The following is a 23,559-nucleotide window of genomic DNA, read 5'->3' on the forward strand; positions in this document are numbered from 1 at the left end:
TGGTAGATGGAATGTGTAGTCATACATATAAGGGGGATCATTTACTAAAGCGCGGTTTGTCAAAGTTGCCAGTCATCGGTAGCTTAGATTGGGTTCACTACGGCTGGCCGGCGGTCGGGCTCCCGGCGACCAGCATCCCGGCGCCGGGAGCCCGACCGCCGGCTTACCGACAGCTTGGCGAGCGCAAATGAGCCCCTTGCGGGCTCGCTGCGCTCGCCACGCTACGCGCGCCACACTATTTTATTCTCCCTCTATGGGGGTCGTGGACCCCCACGAGGGAAAATAAGTGTCGGTATGCCGGCTGTCGGGCTCCCGGCGCCGGTATACTGAGCGCCGGGAGCCCGACCGCCGGCAAACAGAAGACCACCCCTTAGATTGATAGTCCTAAAACGTCACTAGGAATAAATACTAAACCAAACCTAAGTAAATCCACTCCTAAGGACTTGCACAATTTGTTTACAGTCACTTGGCCTGCATTAAATGGAAAGATTGGCTGATTGTTCCCTTTTTCTTAGCACAACAATTGCAGTCCAGCTATTCATCCAGTACTTACCAGCTCAGGTATCTTAGCTCTGACGGACTGGATGAGTAATAATTAGTACACCTGAGCTAATAAAAGTTCTTTACAAGCATTGTTTCTATACCACAGATGGAAAGGCGCTGAACTGCTTAAATAGCATTACTAAGCAAAACATATTATTGTGCTTGACTGCATTTAATTGCCCTATGATTTTGTGCAGTTGGCACGGTTAAGCCACTCCACAATAGCTCGGTTTCGGAATGTGCAGTGAGCATTAATAGGGAAGGATTTTGTGTGCTCTGTGCTGTAGTCCCATTGTGTCAGCAGAAATAAGGAATGGTCTTTACACAGAAATTATGAAAGATGATTGTAAAATGACAAACGGCAGAAGACACCTACCCGTGTCAATGTCCGTTCGTAACCTCATAAAATAGGAATTTAATACCTACCGGCAATTCCTTTTTTTCGTAGTCCGTAGTGGATACTGGGGAATAGGATATTACCATGGGGTATAGATCGGGTCCACTGGAGCCTGGCACTTTAAGAAATTAATAGTGTGTGCTGGCTCCTCCCCTCTATGCCCCTCCTAGCAGACTCAGTCTAGGAAACTGTGCCCGAGGAGATGGACATACTTTGAGAGAAGGATATAACACAAAGCGGTGAGGTAACGAACAAACACACAAACAATAAGGTAGCAAAGCTAACCAAACTGAGGAAAGCAACGCTAACAATAGAAGGATAGCAACGCTAACCAAACATGGAACAGGGAAGCAATAGCAAACCCATCTAATAACACTTACAACCAGGTAGGCAGGAACGAAGCACTGAGGCTGGCGCCCAGTAACCACTACAGACTACGAGAAAAGGAATTACGGGTAGGTATTAAATTCCTATTTTCTCTAACGTCCTAGTGGATACTGGGGAATAGTATATTACCATGGGGACGACCCAAAGCTCCCAGAACAGATGGGGGAGTGCTGAGACCCCTGCAAAACCGCCTGACCAAACTGAAGGTCATCCTTGGCCAAGGTGTTGAAAATGTAGAACTAAATAAACCTGTTCACACCAGACCAAGTTAGCTGCACTGCACAACTGTAAGGCCGAGACACCCCAGGCAGACGCCCAGGAAGAACCCACCGACCTTGTGGAGTGGGCCTGAACCGAACTCGGCAGCAGCAGAGCAGCCGAAGTATAGGCTTGTTATATTTAATTTGAGCCAACGAGCAATGGACTGCTTAGAGGCAGGACGACCAATTTTTGTAACATCATAGAAGACGAAAAGCGAGTCAGACTTCCTGTGAAGAGCCGGCCTTTTGATGTAAATGCTAAAAACCCTCAACATCCAGGGACTTTGGAGCAACTGAACTGTCTGGTAAGACCTGAACCACAATTGGTTGGTTTATATGAAAGGCGGATACTACTTTTGGTAAAAACTGTGGGCGAGTTCTGAGCTCCACCTTATCCTCAACCAAGTATGGGCTCTTACAAGACAGGGCCCCCAATTCTGACACTCGCAAAGCCAAGGCCAGTAACATAACAGTCTTCCACATCAAGTATTTGAAATCCACCTTATGCAAGGGTTCAAACCAATCCGACTGAAGAAAGGTCAACACCACATTGAGGTCCCACGGAGCAGTGGGAGGAACAAAGGGTGGCTGAATGTGCAACACCGCCGTAAGAAAGGTCTGTACTTCAGGAAGTACCGCCAGTTGTTTCTGGAAGAAGATCGAGAGAGCCGAAATCTGAACCTTGATGGAGCCTAAACGCAGGCCCTTATCCACTCCTGCTTGCAGGAACAGTAGAAACTGGCCCAGATGAAATTCCACAGGAGAACATTTCGACCCTCACACCAAGAAACATATTTCTTCCAAATACGGTGGTAATGTTTGGAGGTAACCACCTTACGGGTCTGAACCATCGTGGAAATCACCTTGGAGTGAAGACCCTTATTGGTTAAAATTTCCCTCTCAACCTCCAGGCCATCAAACGTAGCCGCTGTAAGTCTGGATAGACGAACGGTCCTTGTTGAAGAAGGTCCTTGAGAAGCGGCAGAGGCCAGGGTTCCTCCAACGACAGGGTCAGGAGGTCTGCATACCAGGCCCGACGAGGCCAATCCAGGGCAATAATAAGAATTGCCTGAACCCTTTCCTTTTTGAGTCTTTTGAAAACTCTTGGAATTAGCGGGATTGGAGGAAACAGGTAAATGAACTGGTAAGGCCATGGTGTTGTCAGAGCGTCTACTGCAACCGCTTGCAGGTCCCTCGTTCTGGAGCAGTAACGACGGAGCTTCTTGTTGAGACGAGAAGCCATCAGGTCTATCTGTGGACAACCCCACAGGTGAACAAGTTGTTGAAACACCTCAGAGTGGAGGCCCCATTCCCCGGATGGAGGTCGTGCCTGCTTAGGAACTCCGCTTCCCAGTTATCCACTCCTGGAATGTGAATGGCTGAGATGGCCCTTGTGTTGGCCTCCAATCAGAGGAGTATTCTTGACACCTCTCGCATTGCGGCCTTGCTTCTTGTTCCTCCCTGCCGGTTGATGTACGCCACTGCCGTGGCGTTGTCCGACTGCACCTGGATGGCCTGATTCCTAAGTAGGGATGAGGCCTGTATTAGAGCATTGTACATTGCCCTGAGTTCCAGGATGTTGATTGGAAGAGCAGATTCTTGAAAGGACCATCTCCCCTGGAACTGCGCTCCTCGAGTCACTGCCTCTCAACCCCGGAGGCTGGCATCTGTTGTCAACAGCGTCCATGACTGGGTGTTGAAACTCCGACCCTCCACCAGATGGAGGACTTGTATCCACCATAGCAGGGATATCTGTGCTTTCGGTGACAGAGTTATATGCTGATGCATGTGCAGTTGAGATCCTGACCATTTGTCCAACAAATCCAGTTGAAACGGTCGTGCGTGGAACCTGCCGTACTGTATCACCTTGTAGGAGGCCACCATCTCGCACAGCAGGCGGATGCACAGATGAATCAAGACCATGCAAGGTTTCAGCACCGACCGGACCATAGACTGAATAGTCTAGGCCTTGTCCATAGGAAGGTAGATCTTCTGAGACATCATATCCAGGATCATCCCCAGGAACTGAATTCTCTGAGACGGTTGCAAGCGAGATTGGTGGAAATTGAGTATACAACTGTGATTCGTAAGCAAACGAGCAGTCAAGTCGACACTGTGCAGTAGCTGTTCCCTGGACATCGCCTTTATCTGGAGATCGTCCAGGTACGGAATTATTTGGACACCCCTCATGCGCAGTTGTAGCATCATTTCTGCCATGACCTTTGTGAATACCCTTGGGCCTGTGGAGAGACTGAAGGGTAAGGCTTGAAACTGGAAGTGTTAGTCCAGAATCGCGAACCTGAGGAACGCTTGGTGAGGAGGCCAAATTGGGATATGTAGATATGCGTCCTTTATATCCAGGGACACCAAAAACTCCCCCTGCCCCAGATTCGCTATCACTGCTCTTAGAGAGTCCATCTTGAATTTGAACACCCAGAGTTACGGGTTCACGGATTTGAGGTTCAAGATCGGTTGTACAGAGCCATCCGGCTTCGGAACCACAGAGACTTGAGTAAAACCTCTTTGTGTGCAGCTGAGGAGGCACTGGAAGGGTGTAGTATGGTATGCCGGCAGTCGGGCTCCCGGCGACCAGCATACCGGCGCCGGGAGCCCAACCGCCGGCATACCGACAGTGTGGCGGCCGCAAATGAGCCCCTTGCGGGCTCGCTGCGGGCACGGTGGGTTGTGGACCCCCACGAGGGAAAATAAGTGTCGGTATGCTGGCTGTCGGGATTCCGGCGCCGGTATACTGTGCGTCGGGATCCCGACAGCCGGCATACTGAAGACCACCCCACTGGAACAGCAGCTCCTGTAGAAAGCAGCTTTTGCACTGCCTGCTGTAAGGAAACCCTTGCCTCTTGTGAAGCTGGTAAGCCTGACCTGAAGAATATGAGAGGAGGGAGTTCCTGGAATTCCAGCCAGTATCCTTGGGATATGAGGTCCCTCACCCAAGGATCCCTGCAGGACTCTACCCATATGTGCATGAAAATAATAAACCACAAGACATTTCTGAAGAAAACTCTCTGGAGAGCAACAGAATGCACTCGGCTCCTTCGGCACATTTTCTAAACGGAGTCTGCTAGGAGGGACATAGAGGGGAGGAGCCAGCACACACTATTAATTTCTTAAAGTGCCAGGTTCCAGTGGACCCGATCTATACCCCATGGTAATATACTATTCCCCAGTATCCACTAGGACGTTAGAGAAAGTATATTTGTGAATAAAGATAGCAGCTCTGTTATATAGTGTAGCTAGTTATCTAGAATAGACAGTAAGACACATGGGGTATGTTTACTAATTATATGAAATGAACTAAATTAAACAAGGGAAATAGAAGGATGAAATTGGGGTTTAAAAAGACATCAGGCTAAAGCTGGATGCACACTATATGACTATCTGACCAATCTTTCTGATTGGAGCAAAAGTCTGGTAATGTATGGGAGCCAATGACAATCAACCATTCGCTCCCAAAAGCTGGAAAATGTGCAAAAATGGTCATTCGGATAAATTGGTTAACCAGTTTGTCAGAAAGTCCATTTTTGTGTGTTTTCCAGTGTTTGGGAGCAAATGGTCGATCATCGTCTCCCATACATAACCAGATTTTTGCTCCAACCAGAAAAGATTGGACAAATAATCTCATAGTGCAGTGGTTCTCAAGCTCGGCGCACAGGTGCACAGGTGTACTCATTACTTACTGACACATTTTAAAAGATCCACAGGTGGAGCTAATTATTTCACTTGCAGTTCCGTGAGGAGACCTGGAAAACGTGTTCCGGTTTGGGGTCCTGAGGACAGTGTTATAGTGTGTATCCAGCTTAAGGCGGAGGCTCCCAAACTCAAGGCACACTAACGGTCCTGGATTTGAGGATAACCACTGCCTACATGGTTGACTTAAACAGTACCTCAGTCAATTTGATATAACCAATTGTGGTTTCAGTATGATCTACCTCTATGTGGTATCCCAGCACTTAAAATATCGAACACAGAAAGACTGACAGGGGTGAGTTGAGGATGTTCTATCCTCACCCCACCCCCCTAACCCTCGCTGCCTGCTGCCTAACCATAACCGCCCCCCTTTGTGCCTAACCCTAACCACACCCAGAGGTGCCTAAACCGAACCCCCCCCCTTCCCGCAGCCTAAACCTAACCCACCCACCCCATTGCCTAACCCTAACCCTCGGAGGGGGGTGCCTAACCCCCCAGGACACAGCCTAACCCCCCCAGCTTACCTCTGCTGCGGTGCGGTCTCTCCTCGTTCAGTATCCCGGTTATTGGGATTCCGGCGTCAGGATCTTACTCCCTTTCTGGATATTAGCGTCTGCATTCAGACTGGTGTCAGGATTCCGGCGTCGGGATTCTGACTGCCGGGTTCTCGACAGCCGAGATCCTAACTGCATCCCGTGCTCAGTAATGGATATCCTTAAAACCTGGACTGTTAGGGTGCCTTGAGGACAGAGTCTGGGAACCATTGGACTAAGGGATACATTTCAAGGGGTGAAGACATCATTCCAGAACAACCATAAGTAATAGGATGTTCAGAAGGAAAAGCAGGGCATTAATAGGCATAACATAACAGACTAGTCATGGAGGCGGCTATAATGCATCAAGGTGTTCAGTGTATTATGATTGCCAATGGAACCATATTATTAAGGTGATATATGCAGAAGTATACTGAAAGGCAATAGGTTATATAGTAGAACGTTTCTCATTCGTCGCTATGATGGAAAAAGGTGGGGGAGTAGGAAACATCCAATATTAAGCTATGTCCTATTTAAGATTGGGAACCCATCTCCTCAAATGCTATATAGAGTGCTGAAACTGTGTGTGACTGGGAGGCGGAGGATACGCAGGTGATTTGCCTGTGTGTAATTACCAAGTCGCTGACACTCAGGGGGAGATGTACTAAGCCTGAAAAGTGATAAATATCACTGTGATAAAGCACCAGCCAATCGGCTCCTAACTGCCATGTCACAGGCTGTGTTTGAAAAATGACAGTTAGGAGCCGATTGGCTGGTACTTTATCACAGTGATATTTATCACTTTTCAAGCTTAGTACATCTGGCCCCCAGACACTAATTGGCCACAATCTGTGGCATGTATGGTAACAGAATATCACCTGACGGAACACAAGGCACCTGGAGAAGGCATAAGGAAGTGATAAACCAGTGATATGTGCAAGGTGATAAACACACCAGCCAATCAGATCCTAACTGTTAATTTACATATTGGAGCCGATTGGCTGGTGCCTTTATCACCTTGCACATATCACTGGTTTATCACTTCCTTATGCCTTCTCCAGGTTAATATATCTGCTCCATAGTATAGAGATTGTCTAAATAAAACTATTCCGTGCAATAAAACAAAGTTTTCACAAACCTAACCGGTCCTCCGTAAAGCAATATTTACCTGCCAGCATTACTCTTCCTGAGAGCTCAGATAAAAGGTATCTTACCTGTTGCTTGTTGTTCGGAGTATATGGCAGCATGGTAGAGACATGGAACATGATCTCGTAATCCTTATAGGTAGTGTAAAGGGAATGGGTACCAGTAGAATCGGCTGTTAACATAACGAAAGGTTACACGGTTAGTGAATTGAATGGCAGAGACATACTGTATGTGATAACTATGTAGCATTACGCTTGGACTGAAATCCTGACTCTTGTACGAGTATGGTACGCATTAGTAACGCTACCGATTTCAGGTGGCAAATGCCGGGTCGCGATAAGGAATTGGAAACGGGTCCTACCCGAGTGCGACCCAGCATTGGACCCCGAGAACTGGCTTTTTGACACGGCAATATGCTAGGTCGGGTTGCCATCGAGGGTGGGGACCGCGGCGGCATCGGGGATGGAGGCGGCGCTGGGAGATGAGATCGTATCTGCGCCGCCTCTACCTATGCTGTGAACGGGTACCGGGTCACCTCGACTCGGGTAACCCGTTTACACTGCACCTACCCCGGTAACAACCCTTCTCTATTCCAGGGTTGAATTACAGAGTCAGGTGACCCGGGAATTTGGGAGTGACCCTTTCACACCGCACAGCGACCCGTGTCGACCCGGCATAACACTGAGTGGATAGCAGGTTATTTGTGCGGTCTGACAGGGGTAATAGTAAGTGTAGATGGTTACTCTTCTTGTGGCAGGGAGGTCACTGTTTAGTGCATCACAAATACAAACTCTTTGTTACACTTTATGGACTGCATTTAATATTTCTTTATTATTATCTACAGCAGTAGTTTTATATGTATCAGACATTGTAGGTAGTTGTAGGGACCCCCTCCATTGTGTAACAGATACATAATTGTGCCATGATTTTACCAGATTCGTAGCCCCAACAAAGAAAGAAAGAAAGACGTCACTGCCCTTTCTGGTCTGAATGCAATATCTTCCATACAACCATTGGAAGGTACCATTAATGCCTCCCTTTTATTGTTTTATGCATAGTCATTAGAATTGCACCCACTCTTATGTGCTGTGCTCTGGTCTTATCTTCCAGCCATATAAAAACATACAATACACACAGTTTTAACATAAACACACAGATGATCTAATTCAGTGTGTGTTATACTCTCTCACTGTAATGTCAGCCACTAACATCCCGTGTTATGTACAAGGGTGTAGCTACCATAGGTGCAGGCAGTGCAGCTGCTATGGGGCCCAGAGCTGAGAGGGGCCACCTTCCCTGTCACAGTTACATGTGTTATGTACAAGGGTGTAGCTACCATAGGTGCAGGCAGTGCAGCTGCTATGGGGCCCGGAGCTGAGAGGGGCCACCTTCCCTGTCACAGTTACATGTGTTATATACAGGGGTGTAGCTACCATAGGTGCAGGGAGTGCAGCTGCTATGGGGACCAGAGCTGAGAGGGGCCACCTTCCCTGTCACAGTTACATGTGTTATATACAGGGGTGTAGCTACCATAGGTGCAGGGAGTGCAGCTGCTATGGGGCCCAGAGCTGAGAGGGGCCACCTTCCCTGTCACAGTTACATGTGTTATATGCAGGGTGTAGCTACCACAGGTGCTGGGAGTGCAGCTGCTATGGGGCCCAGAGCTGAGAGGGGCCACCTTCCCTGTCACAGTTACATGTGTTATATACAAGGGCGTAGCTACCATAGGTGCAGGGAATGCTGCTGCTATGGGGCCCAGAGCTGAGAGGGGCCACCTTTCCTGTCACAGTTACATGTGTTGTATACAAGGGCGTAGCTACCATAGCTTACCTTATATGTAAATTTACTAAACAGTGCAAGTCGCCACTTAAAGTTTGTCCTCAGTGTCAATCTGCAGAGTTTACCAGAACACTTAAGACAATACGGGGTCATTCCGACCCGATCGCACACTGCACTTCGTCAGAGCCGTGCGATCGATTTGGAACTGTGCATGCGCTGCGGCCGCATTGCGCAGGCACGTCGTTACCCCCAACGCCACTAGCGGAGAAAGCGGTCGTAGCGACGACCGCAAGAAGATTAACATGAAGGCGGCATTCCGGGGCGTCCACTGACTGTTTTCTGGGAGTGGTGCGGTGAACGCAGGCGTGTCCAGGCATCTGGGGGGCGGTTGTCTGACGTCAATTCCGGGACCTTCAACACTGGATTCATCGCACAGGGTAAGTAACTCATACCCTGGTCTTGGTCTGCACAAAACTTTTTTTGCATAGCAGGGATGCACAAGCGATCGCAGCCCTGCTATGCAAAAAAACACTCCCCCATAGGCGGCGTCTAGTTGATCGCACGGGCTGCAAAAAGTTGCAGCATGCGATCAACTCAGAATGACCCCCTATATTCCTAGTTTCTTACAAATCCTAGCCACCATGCACCACTACCGTCACAATTGAAGTTTTAAAGGTGAGATAAATATCTGTATGTACACACAATTGGATGGATGGCATAACTTGCTTCAGCAGCAAACACTATAAAGGGCAGGCTTGCTTTGTTTCAGAAACCAATGTATCCACGTGTCTAGATCTTACAGCTGCTGTGTTTGGTTGCCAGGAAAGGCAAATGAAAACACGGTTGCTCAATGTTGAACTGTTCCAAATGTGTGCTGGACCATGCTTAAATCTTGCCGCAGCAACCAGCCACACAATCATTACAAGTTTCCAATACGCTGAATGGACAAAGCTGCATGCCAGGGAACACTTTCTGGAACAATGAATCATTTCTTTCTGATGGTGGTCTACAGTTTGTGGACAGATGGATGGGCTTTATTTTCCATTCCCAATGATTTAGGTGAAGATGAAATATTCCTGCGGTATTAGAGAAAGACAATGCTCAACTGTTTTCTAACTTCTGTTTGGTAAAGCAGTACGAATAATGAATGTATTTAATTTAATCTTTAATTATCCTGGTAATCCGACAAGACCACTATACTGCCCACCAGTAACGCTATGGCCAGCAAATCTGGTGGATACGCATCGAGCCGAGGCTCTCCCCACAATGCCAAGATACACCCTCAGTGCCAATGCTGAATTTTGGAAGGTGGGAGGGAAAAGGGCATTATAGAGACTAAAGGAGCCTACACACTGGGCGATCTCTTGAAAGATATGAACGATATCATTCATAAATTAACGATAAATCGTTCGTATCTTTCAGTGTGGATGCATCAATGATGAATGATGTGCGTGCCCACAATCGATCATCGTTGATACATGCCAGTCAGTTTGGACGATATAGATGTATGTACGGTCATATCGTCCAAATTGACCATCAATATCGCCCAGTGTGTATATAAAATCGACCATCGGTATTATCGTTGGTCAATAATATTGTTGGTCGAAATCATCGCCCAGCGTGTAGGCCCCTTAACTTTTACTGCTAAGCTTTATTCTTTTGCTGTGTTTGCGTTGGATGTTATTAATGTAAGAAAGTGCTGCATTCTATATTAAATAGCTGCTAAGATGGTTGCTGTTTTCAGCCTACAAGGGGTATATCACAGTCCATGTTTTATTAGTGACAAAACGCAAGTTCTTCCCTTTAGCACAGAATTAATACCAACCATAAATGCTTATAAACAATTACAGATGTGTCCGCATGGACCCTGGACTTGGTGACTCAGCAACGTCAAACCACTAATCCTAAGTATATGGTGCACTATAAGCAAACTATAGTGCACCATATACTGCGAAAAAATCGTCACAATGGAGGAAGATGCAATAAAATTGAGGCACAAAGTAAAAAAAGCAAAAAGACAGGTCCGATACCAGTGACCCGCACCATGCATCGTTAGGATTAACCTGCGGCATTATGCAAATTAGTTTGCTACAAAAGAAAACTCCTAATCTTAAGTACCCAGTACACTGTAAGCAATGTAAGAAGCATAATAGAGGGAAAAAAATGTATGCTTTCTAAAAAAGGCAAAAGTCAGGTCCGATCTGAGTGACCTACTCATGGGCCCTCATTCCGAGTTGTTCGCTCGCTAGCCGCTTTTCGCAGCAGTACACACGCTAAGCCGCCGCCCTCTGGGAGTGAATCTTAGCTTAGCAGAATTGCGAACGAAGTATTCGCAATATTGCGAAAAGATTTTTCTGTGCAGTTTCTGAGTAGCTCGAGACTTACTCTTCCAGTGCGATCAGTTTAGTGCTTGTCGTTCCTGGTTTGACGTCACAAATACACCCAGCGTTCGCCCAGACACTCCCCCGTTTCTTCAGCCACTCCCGCGTTTTTCCCAGAAACGGTAGCGTTTTTTCACACACTCCCATAAAACGGCCAGTTTCCGCCCAGAAACACCCACTTCCTGTCAATCACACTCCGATCACCAGAACGAAGAAAAAAACCTCGTAATGCCGTGAGTAAAATACCAAACTTCTTAGCAAATTTACTTGGCGCAGTCGCAGTGCGAACATTGCGCATGCGCAATTAGCGGAAAATCACTGCGATGCGAAGAAATTTACCGAGCGAACAACTCGGAATGAGGGCCATAGTCTTTATACCACTTACATTGTGAAAAAATGAACTCTAAGTACCTACATTAGAACACTATATACATGGTAAGACACAAAACGAAGGAAAAAGTAGCAAAATTGAGAAAAAAAAAGTATGTAGTACAGGAATCGCTCCCTATTGGTTGTGACCAGATGGTGCAAAAAGACTAGGTTTATGAGGACACATATATATGTCAAGTGCTCCAGGAGCCGATTTCTGGATATTAATGGCATTTGTAAAATATAAACTAGTAAAAACAAAAAACACAAAAAAAAACAGATCAGGCGATGACCACCCTCGTAGGTGTAGACATGTTTATTTGGTTCAACACCTGACTGATTGGACAAACATTTTATTTCTAAACTGTGCTAAGCAATTACAGAATCTAATGGACTACTCTGGACAATGGCACCTTTCCATGTTATATTGGTCACACAGTACATATCAGATTGCCTTCTCATTTTTGGAAGTATGTTCTCAATATCATACACAATTAGCCTGCATAATAAAACATAAAAAAAAATAAGATTTTACTTACCGATAAATCTATTTCTCGGAGTCCGTAGTGGATGCTGGGGTTCCTGAAAGGACCATGGGGAATAGCGGCTCCGCAGGAGACAGGGCACAAAAAGTAAAGCTTTTCCAGATCAGGTGGTGTGCACTGGCTCCTCCCCCTATGACCCTCCTCCAGACTCCAGTTAGGTACTGTGCCCGGACGAGCGTACACAATAAGGGAGGATTTTGAATCCCGGGTAAGACTCATACCAGCCACACCAATCACACCGTACAACCTGTGATCTAAACCCAGTTAACAGTATGATAACAGCGGAGCCTCTGAAAGATGGCTTCCTTCAACAATAACCCGAATTAGTTAACAATAACTATGTACAATTTATGCAGATAATCCGCACTTGGGATGGGCGCCCAGCATCCACTACGGACTCCGAGAAATAGATTTATCGGTAAGTAAAATCTTATTTTCTCTATCGTCCTAGTGGATGCTGGGGTTCCTGAAAGGACCATGGGGATTATACCAAAGCTCCCAAACGGGCGGGAGAGTGCGGATGACTCTGCAGCACCGAATGAGAGAACTCCAGGTCCTCCTTAGCCAGAGTATCAAATTTGTAAAATTTTACAAACGTGTTCTCCCCTGACCACGTAGCTGCTCGGCAAAGTTGTAATGCCGAGACCCCTCGGGCAGCCGCCCAAGATGAGCCCACCTTCCTTGTGGAGTGGGCCTTTACAGATTTAGGCTGTGGCAGGCCTGCCACAGAATGTGCAAGTTGGATTGTGCTACAGATCCAACGAGCAATCGTCTGCTTAGACGCAGGAGCACCCATCTTGTTGGGTGCATACAATATAAACAACGAGTCAGATTTTCTGACTCCAGCTGTCCTTGCAATATATATTTTTAATGCTATGACAACGTCCAGTAACTTGGAGTCCTCCAAGTCACTTGTAGCCGCAGGCACTACAATAGGCTGGTTCAGATGAAATGCTGACACCACCTTAGGGAGAAAATGCGGACGAGTCCGCAGTTCTGCCCTGTCCGAATGGAAAATCAGATATGGGCTTTTGTAAGATAAAGCTGCCAATTCTGATACTCTCCTGGCAGAAGCCAGGGCTAGAAGCATGGTCACTTTCCAAGTGAGATATTTCAAATCCACCTTTTTTAGTGGTTCAAACCAATGAGATTTTAGAAAGTCCAAAACCACATTGAGATCCCACGGTGCCACTGGAGGCACCACAGGAGGCTGTATATGCAGCACTCCCTTAACAAAGGTCTGGACTTCAGGGACTGAAGCCAATTCTTTTTGAAAGAAAATCGACAGGGCCGAAATTTGAACCTTAATAGATCCCAATTTGAGACCCATAGACAATCCTGATTGCAGGAAATGTAGGAATCGACCCAGTTGAAATTCCTCCGTCGGAGCACTCCGATCTTCGCACCACGCAACATATTTTCGCCAAATTCGGTGATAATGTTGCACGGTTACTTCCTTCCTTGCTTTAATCAAAGTAGGAATGACTTCTTCCGGCATGCCTTTTTCCTTTAGGATCCGGCGTTCAACCGCCATGCCGTCAAACGCAGCCGCGGTAAGTCTTGAAACAGACAGGGACCCTGCTGAAGCAAGTCCCTCCTTAGAGGTAGAGACCACGGATCTTCCGTGATCATCTCTTGAAGTTCCGGGTACCAAGTCCTTCTTGGCCAATCCGGAACCACTAGTATCGTTCTTACGCCTCTTTGCCGTATAATTCTCAATACTTTTGGTATGAGAGGCAGAGGAGGAAACACATACACCGACTGGTACACCCAAGGCGTTACCAGCGCGTCCACAGCTATTGCCTGCGGATCTCTTGACCTGGCGCAATACCTGTCCAGTTTTTTGTTGAGGCGAGACGCCATCATGTCCACCATTGGTCTTTCCCAACGGGTTACCAGCATGTGGAAGACTTCTGGATGAAGTCCCCACTCTCCCGGGTGAAGATCGTGTCTGCTGAGGAAGTCTGCTTCCCAGTTGTCCACTCCCGGGATGAACACTGCTGACAGTGCTATCACATGATTCTCTGCCCAGCGAAGAATCCTTGCAGCTTCTGCCATTGCACTCCTGCTTCTTGTGCCGCCCTGTCTGTTCACATGGGCGACTGCCGTGATGTTGTCCGACTGGATCAACACCGGTTTTCCCTGAAGCAGAGGTTCTGCCTGGCTTAGAGCATTGTATATTGCTCTTAGTTCCAGAATGTTTATGTGAAGAGACGTTTCCAGACTCGTCCATACTCCCTGGAAGTTTCTTCCTTGTGTGACTGCTCCCCAGCCTCTCAGGCTGGCGTCCGTGGTCACCAGGATCCAATCCTGTATGCCGAATCTGCGGCCCTCCAATAGATGAGGACTCTGCAACCACCACAGAAGAGACACCCTTGTCCTTGGAGACAGGGTTATCCGTAGGTGCATCTGAAGATGCGACCCTGACCATTTGTCCAACAGATCCCTTTGGAAAATTCTTGCGTGGAATCTGCCGAATGGAATTGCTTCGTAAGAAGCCACCATTTTTCCCAGGACTCTTGTGCATTGATGTACAGACACCTTTCCTGGTTTTAGGAGGTTCCTGACAAGCTCGGATAACTCCTTGGCTTTTTCCTCCGGGAGAAAAACCTTTTTCTGAACCGTGTCCAGAATCATCCCTAGGAACAGCAGCCGAGTTGTCGGCATTAACTGGAATTTTGGAATATTCAGAATCCACCCGTGCTGTTTTAGCACTTCTTGAGACAGTGCTAATCCCATCTCTAGCTGTTCTCTGGACCTTGCCCTTATTAGGAGATCGTCCAAGTATGGGATAATTAATATGCCTTTTCTTCGAAGAAGAATCATCATCTCGGCCATTACCTTTGTAAAGATCCGAGGTGCCGTGGACAATCCGAACGGCAGCGTCTGAAACTGATAGTGACAGTTTTGTACAACGAACCTGAGGTACCCCTGGTGTGAGGGGTAAATTGGAACGTGGAGATACGCATCCTTGATGTCCAAGGATACCATAAAGTCCCCCTCTTCCAGGTTCGCTATCACTGCTCTGAGTGACTCCATCTTGAACTTGAACTTCTTTATGTACAGGTTCAAGGACTTCAGATTTAGAATAGGCCTTACCGAGCCATCCGGCTTCGGTACCACAAAAAGAGTGGAATAATACCCCTTCCCTTGTTGTAGAAGAGGTACCTTGACTATCACCTGCTGAGAGTACAGCTTGTGAATGGCTTCCAAAACCGTCTCCCTTTCGGAGGGGGACGTTGGTAAAGTAGACTTCAGGAAACGGCGAGGTGGATCTGTCTCTAATTCCAACCTGTACCCTTGAGATATTATCTGCAGGATCCAGGGATCTACCTGCGAGTGAGCCCACTGCGCGCTGTAATTTTTGAGACGACCGCCCACCGTCCCCGAGTCCGCTTGAGAAGCCCCAGCGTCATGCTGAGGCTTTTGTAGAAGCCGGGGAGGGCTTCTGTTCCTGGGAAGGAGCTGCGTGTTGCTGTCTCTTCCCTCGACCTCTGCCTCGTGGCAGATATGAATAGCCCTTTGCTCTCTTATTTTTAAAGGAACGAAAGGGCTGCGGTTGAAAAGTCGGTGCCTTTTTATGTTGGGGAGTGACTTGAGGTAGAAAGGTGGATTTCCCGGCTGTAGCCGTGGCCACCAAATCTGATAGACCGACTCCAAATAACTCCTCCCCTTTATACGGCAAAACTTCCATATGCCGTTTTGAATCCGCATCGCCTGTCCACTGTCGCGTCCATAAAGCTCTTCTGGCCGAAATGGACATAGCACTTACCCGTGATGCCAGTGTGCAGATATCCCTCTGTGCATCACGCATATAAAGAAATGCATCCTTTATTTGTTCTAACGACAGTAAAATATTGTCCCTGTCCAGGGTATCAATATTTTCAATCAGGGACTCTGACCAAACTACCCCAGCACTGCACATCCAGGCAGTCGCTACAGCTGGTCGTAGTATAACACCTGCATGTGTGTATATACTTTTTTGGATATTTTCCATCCTCCTATCTGATGGATCTTTAAGTGCGGCCGTCTCAGGAGAGGGTAACGCCACTTGTTTAGATAAGCGTGTTAGCGCCTTGTCCACCCTAGGAGGTGTTTCCCAGCGCTCCCTAACCTCTGGCGGGAAAGGGTATAATGCCAATAATTTCTTTGAAATTATCAGCTTTTTATCAGGGGCAACCCACGCTTCATTACACACGTCATTTAATTCTTCTGATTCAGGAAAAACTATAGGTAGTTTTTTCACACCCCACATAATACCCTGTTTAGTGGTACCTGTAGTATCAGCTAAATGTAACGCCTCCTTCATTGCCAAAATCATATAACGTGTGGCCCTACTGGAAAATACGGTTGATTCGTCACCGTCACCACTGGAGTCAGTGCCTGTGTCTGGGTCTGTGTCGACCGACTGAGGCAAAGGGCGTTTCACAGCCCCTGACGGTGTTTGAGTCGCCTGGACAGGCACTAATTGATTGTCCGGCCGCCTCATGTCGTCAAACGACTGCTTTAGCGTGTTGACACTATCCCGTAGTTCCATAAATAAAGGCATCCATTCTGGTGTCGACTCCCTAGGGGGTGACATCCTCATATTTGGCAATTGCTCCGCCTCCACACCAATATCGTCCTCATACATGTCGACACACACGTACCGACACACAGCAGACACACAGGGAATGCTCCTAACGAAGACAGGACCCACTAGCCCTTTGGGGAGACAGAGGGAGAGTTTGCCAGCACACACCAAAAGCGCTATATATATATCAGGGATAGCCTTATAATAAGTGCTCCCTTATAGCTGCTTTGTTATATCACAATATCGCCATAAATTTGCCCCCCCCTCTCTGTTTTACCCTGTTTCTGTAGTGCAGTGCAGGGGAGAGACTTGGGAGCCGTCCTGACCAGCGGAGCTGTGAGAGGAAATGGCGCCGTGTGCTGAGGAGATAGGCCCCGCCCCTTTTCTGGCGGGCTCGTCTCCCGCTATTTAGAGAAATCAGGCAGGGGTTAAATATCTCCATATAGCCTCTAGGGGCTATATGTGAGGTATTTTTAGCCTTTATATAGGTTACATTTGCCTCCCAGGGCGCCCCCCCCCAGCGCCCTGCACCCTCAGTGACCGCGTGTGAAGTGTGCTGAGAGGAAAATGGCGCACAGCTGCAGTGCTGTGCGCTACCTTTAGAAGACTGCAGGAGTCTTCAGCCGCCGATTCTGGACCTCTTCTGACTTCAGCATCTGCAAGGGGGCCGGCGGCGCGGCTCCGGTGACCATCCAGGCTGTACCTGTGATCGTCCCTCTGGAGCTTGATGTCCAGTAGCCAAGAAGCCAATCCATCCTGCACGCAGGTGAGTTGACTCCTTCTCCCCTCAGTCCCTCGCTGCAGTGATCCTGTTGCCAGCAGGAATCACTGTAAAATAAAAAACCTAGCTAAACTTTTTCTAAGCAGCTCTTTAGGAGAGCCACCTAGATTGCACCCTTCTCGGCCGGGCACAAAAATCTAACTGGAGTCTGGAGGAGGGTCATAGGGGGAGGAGCCAGTGCACACCACCTGATCTGGAAAAGCTTTACTTTTTGTGCCCTGTCTCCTGCGGAGCCGCTATTCCCCATGGTCCTTTCAGGAACCCCAGCATCCACTAGGACGATAGAGAAAACAACAACAAATGTTGCAGAAAATACAGCACAATATAATTCTTGCTGAAGTGAAGGTAGTTGTTTATTCTTACTTTTGGTATCCAGCTGAGCTCTGTATTTTTCGAATCCTTTAAGTCGCACCCTTTCTCCCAAGAGCTGCAGGAATTCCTCGAAGGCCGGCCCAGCTGCCTCATTGTTGTACATTTCCTCCTCTGTGCTTTGACCTGCTTTGCAGTACATTATGCCAACCTTTAGCTGGTAGCTTAGCTGTAATAAAACAAGTTGGTTAGAGAGAGGACCATATAGGATTCACATCTACTATCTGCCTACTGAGGTCAACACAACGCTGAGGCGGCTAAACCTAAAAACGTTGTACCATTATCACTCACAAGCTGCAGCCACAGCATCTGCCAATACACATAGACTCTAAAACACAGGGTGATGTACCTGGATTTCTCCCTATTACTCCAAGATAGTGGTCTTTGGTTGGCCAGTACTACAATAATGAATTAGTGATTGACAACATGTGAGTCAAACTTGCCCAACCAGGTCTGATGTCTCAGGGGTGGAGCTCCACACTTACGTCATTGTGGCTCCATCCCCAGATGTCGAGAGCCGAGATATGCCGCGTACTGCAAAAAGGGGGTGGGGCCACAATGACGCAACTGAAATCAATTCACATCACATCCTTACACCTCTGGACTGCCCACTTCACTAAGGAACTAAAGATAGCCATCATATGGTTCCATCAATACTTGCTGTCGATTGCAGGAAAGATTGGAAGTCCACCATCAATGGCAACACCATTTCCACCCTGTTTAAGAAGTGGGCAGCAGATGGGAGACTGGCCCACTCTTTCGGAAACCTGGGAGAGCCCCTGAAAATTGTGGATTCTCCCAGACATTACAGAAGTGTTGCCAAGCATGTTTTGCGAGTATAACCACTAATTATAGTTTTAGGGATATAATAATGCGTCAGATAAAAACATGGGAAGAAACAAAATGTAGAGAAATGAAAAAAAAAAAAAAAAATAGTCAATGGGCTACCACAAACAGTCACGGGGCAACTTGGTTTGGTGTCACAAACATCCCAGCTGTTTTTGCCATTATATCCATTCCTGCTACTACCTTTTATAACAATGTATTTCAGCATATGTCTAGACCAAGGATCACTGAGGACATAGACCCATTATACATAGTCTCCACATATATATATGAAGCCTGGAGAAGTGATAAAGCAGTGATAAGTACAAGGTGATAACGCACCAGCCAATCAGCTCCTAACTGGCAATTTCCATATTGGAGCGGATTGGCTGGTGCGTTATCACCTTGCACTTATCACCGCTTTATCACTCCTCCTGGCTTAATACATCTGCCCCAGTGTTATGTTACTTTGCTACTTTTAAAAGGACAATGTACAATATGCCAGAAGTCAAGACTGCCATAATCTACCACCTAAAGCATCTTGTACATTTCTAAGCTACGCAATTCAAGTATACAGCGAGAGATGACTCTGATGAGCCTGTGATATGACGGGACTGTAGCACTGCTAGTTACTGAGTGACCATCACACAGACTGCTGCCATAGTAACGTGCAGGGCGTCTATCTACTAAAGCCAGGCATACACTGTGTACCCGAGCGACGGGACCCTCCATCGGCAAGCGCATACACACTTGCTGACGCAGGGGGGCAGACGGAGTGGAGGGGGATGCCATTCTGTATTTGGCAGCATGGCATTGCTAGTGAGGTCTTCTGATTGACCCTGCCACAGGACCGACTTGAAAGTATTGCTAATGACGGCGGGGGCACCCATTCGGGGATACACTAGCCGATATATCGTTCTGATCTGTGCCGGAACTATATATAACGCTAGTGAGTACCCAGCTTTAGTGGGTTTTTGGCCGAAACCCAGGTAATACGATGTGAATCAGATCTGAAACCTACGGGCAAGTAATCTATGGCCTGAATCAGAGGTGGATGCGATGTGAAAGTCGTAAGCCGTGGAGTGAGGTCTTTGATACTGAGCAAGCGTCACAGCCTGCGGCGATTGATTGGCGCCGACAGATGCAGTGAGGATTTATTCTCAGAGTGACAGGTACTAACTATTTGGGGGAAGGAAAAGGGTGGGGTTGGAGGGGTGGACGACGCTGCGTTAAACTCAAGCACGTTGCAATCGTTTCTGAGGCATGCCTGAGCCTGCAATTCGTACGCGGTTATAAAGGCTCAGACGTCTTACTTTCTCCGACCATTCTGAATGACCTTCGGATTTGCTCAGAAATTCTATGTCGCTACCGATGTTCCTAATGTTGCATCTTGTATATGTAAGCGGTGAATCTGAAACGCAGACAGTGGGCGTCTCCGTGCACAAAACAGCGGCTGCAAATTTAGCATATTTTCACGGATTTGTTGTGTGCACAATCGCCGTCGCACCAAGATCTGTGTGTAGCTCTAAATCAGGCTGAAAATACCTCTCATCATATTCACATACATTAAAGAATGTCATTAGGGATGTGCAATAATCTATTTTATTATATTACTGTATGTATGCTTTTTAGTAGTACAGTATCAGTTAGGAGATTCGGGAAGATTATGTCTAAATTACATGGAAGCCCAATACCATGACCAATCAGGTATTTACATACTACTCTACAAGTGCCACCCGATTACCATGGATTTTGGTAGTTTGCCCAGGTTCAAAAGAAGAAGAAACCAACAAAAAAAAAGAGAGTAGTTTCAATCTTAAAATTCCCACTGCTCCTTGGACACGGTGTTAAGACGGACCTTTACCAAGCCAATATCAATACAAATTTTGAGAACGAGGAAACTATTTCATGGAAACTGGGACAGAGCCCACTTCAGTTTTCAACTCCAGCCTTCTTGACTGGCCCGAACACAAGAAAGTCTCTATTTATAATAGTGTCCTTGGCAGACAGCGAGGCAGACATTGCATGGTACAACTCAAGCACTTTATATTCATATAGCAACATTTGCATCTCACAGTCAAAGACATTTACTTTAAAGTCAAGTGTCGTTACCGGCGCCCATTAGCTTAAAACATTTGACAATTAAATAACTTTCAGATGATCTAAATATTGAAGAATAATATTTTCATGTTTAACTTACACATGTATTGAACGTTCACATTAATTGTTTTACATTAGTTTACTTAACTGCAAACTTCAAAAAGGCTTTGGTCTGCCAAAATGTTTCTAAAAACAATTCACGCACGTGAAATTCCCAATTACAAAAATGATCTCATAATATAAACCTTATTGCCTAACAGTTTACATAGCCTGTCATACTTAAAGCTCATCTCTCATCCCTCATTGAAGAAGCCATATTTGCAGGTTGATCAAGAGTCATGGAAATACAGCCTATCAAATCAATACAAACAGTGTGGCGAGCGCAAATGAGCCCCTTTGCGGGCTTGCTGCGCTCGCCACGCTGCGGGCACGGTGGCGCGCCACACTATTTATTCTTCCTCCAGGGGGGTCGTGGACCCCCACGAGGGAGAAAAACTGTCGGTATGCCAGCTGTCGAGATTCCGGCGCCGGTATACTGTGCGCCGGCATCCCGACAGTCGGCAACCTGAAGACCACCCATTTAGGACCCATTACAAGTAGATATTCAGCTCTCTGTGCGATTGTAAAGCTCTTCGCTCAGAAGGGCCATTCTGAGCGATATCTTTTTACTATCTCGTCTAGAGTTACTAACTCAATATCGTTAACGACGCACATCGTTAATGACCCCCCCACACACACACACACTCCCTCGTCTGAACAGTCCAGCTGAGGGAGGAACTCGTTAACTCCCCCGTCGCTCCCCCCACCCTGCCGGGTCCCTGCCACAGTTAATATCGCTGGGTACACACATCGGCTAAAGGGACCTACACACTGGGCGACCATTGATATTATCGACCAACGGTGTTATCGATGGTAGATTTTACCTACACACTGGATGATATCGATGGTCAATTTGGACAATATGACGGTACATACATCTATATTGTCCAAATTGACTGGCATGTACTGTATCAACGATGATCGATCAACGAATGATTGCGGGCACGCGCATCGTTCATCGTTGATACATTGACTCTGAAAGATACAATTTATCGTTCATTTATGAACAATATCTTTCATATCTTTCAAGATATCGCCCAGTGTGTAGGCCCCTTTAATACACTGATTTTTCTAGAGAGTCTATTTCATAAAAGAATAGAAGACAAGAAACCACATACTTGCTTAATACTATTATAGAATTACGGCCCTTTAACCATGCAACAAAAAGTTAAATCTGGAAATAAACTTGGAAAACTGATGACTGTCTACCTTTCTGTATAGAAGACTGATTTGCCATACACAGTAAGTAAGAGTGAGCTATGCTTGTGTGAGGCTAACTGAAGGGCACCTAGTCAATTTGGATGTCTCAGAGACAGAAATGGGAGAATAATTTACACAGAGGGGCAGATGTATTAAGCCTGGAGAAGTAATAGAGCAGTGATAAGTGGAAGGTGATAACGCACCAGCCAATCAGCTCCAATAAGCAAATTTACATATTGGATCTGATTGGCGGGTGCGTTATCACCTTGCACTTATCACTGCTTTATCACTTCTCCATGCTTAATACATCTGGCCCAGAGTTTTGGAGGCTGTGGGAGTATGTATTTTAAGTATATTATTGCGTCTGAAAGCATCGGTCAGACATCAGTGAAGAAATGAGCAATGCACACAAAGGAACCGTTCTGCCCAAGCTTTAGCATTACTTCAAAATCATTACATATTTTAAACTAGGTGCTTCATCGCGCCCTACGGGCGCTCTTCACACCGTCGCAAGGGGCTATGCCCCCTTAACCCTTGCATGCCTTTCTGGGGTTCAATATTTGTATTATATGGAGTATTACCTGCATTCCTTTGTTAGTGGTTACATTTTGCACAATGAAAGGGCGTGCGATGGGGAAGGAGGCGCAGCCCCTTGCGACGGCGTGAACAGCACGTGCAGGGCACGATGTACAGAATGTAGCGGGTGCGGGGGGGACTGCGGATGGGGGAGGGCGTCTGTAGATGCTGCGGGTGGAGGGGGGGCGGAAGCGGGGGGGGGGGGCCTGGATGGGGAAGGGTCGGGAGGTGCTGCGGGTGGGGGAGGGGCAGAGGAGTGGGGGCTGCAGATGGGGGAGGGGTCCGGAGGCACTGTAGGTGGGGGAGTGGCAGGGGTGCCACGGGTGGGAAAGGGGCAGGTGCGGGGATGTTGCGGATGGGTGTAGGGTATGGGGGGAGACATATATGGGCGGTGGATGGTGGAGGGGGTCTGGAGGTGCTGTGGGAGGTGGAGAAGCATAGGAGTGGGAGCCATGGGTGGTGTAGGGGGTCTGGAGGCACAGCATGTGGGGGAGGGGTGGAGTGCCGCATGTGGTGGAGGGGAAGGTGCGGAGGTGTGGTGCATTGAGGAGGGGTCTGGAGGCGCTGCGGGTACTGTGCCTGCCAAAAAGGTAGTTGGAGGGCATGCAGTAACAGGGCCAGGACAGGAGTGACGGGGTCAGGACAGGGGTGACGGGGTCAGGACAGGGGTGACAGTGTCAGAACAGGGGTGACGGGGCTAGGACAGGGGCGACGGGGCTAGGACAGAAATGACAGGGACAGGATAGGGGTGACAGGGCCAGGGTAGGGGCGGCAGGACCAGGACAGGGGTGACAGGGCCAGTATAGGGTTGACAGGGCAAGCACAGGGGTGACAGGGCCAGGATAGGGGTAACAGAGCCAGCATAAGAGTGAAAGGGCTAGGATAAGGGTGGCAGGGCAAGGCCAGGGGTGACAGGGACATGACAGAACACAGGGCACGGGAGAGATTGGTATTAGGGACAAAACAGTGGTGACAGATAGATGTGTATTAC

At 47.5% G+C, this 23,559-nt stretch overlaps 1 protein-coding gene across 7 annotated transcripts in view; it reads right to left on the bottom strand.

Moving 5' to 3' along the window:
- The window catches only part of SIPA1L1 (signal induced proliferation associated 1 like 1), a 396,543-nt gene that overhangs the window by 79,337 nt on the left and 293,647 nt on the right, over window positions 1-23,559 (bottom strand). For all 7 annotated transcript variants that reach the window (XM_063947278.1, XM_063947276.1, XM_063947275.1 and 4 more), the window contains 2 exons: window positions 17,763-17,937; window positions 7,040-7,143 (listed from right to left, as the gene is read on the bottom strand). In XM_063947278.1, the coding sequence (XP_063803348.1) occupies window positions 7,040-7,143; window positions 17,763-17,937 (279 nt within the window). The remainder of the gene's footprint in view (window positions 1-7,039; window positions 7,144-17,762; window positions 17,938-23,559) is intronic.

This window comes from Pseudophryne corroboree, chromosome 12 (genome assembly GCF_028390025.1).
Source record: "Pseudophryne corroboree isolate aPseCor3 chromosome 12, aPseCor3.hap2, whole genome shotgun sequence".
NCBI classification, from domain to species: domain Eukaryota; kingdom Metazoa; phylum Chordata; class Amphibia; order Anura; family Myobatrachidae; genus Pseudophryne; species Pseudophryne corroboree.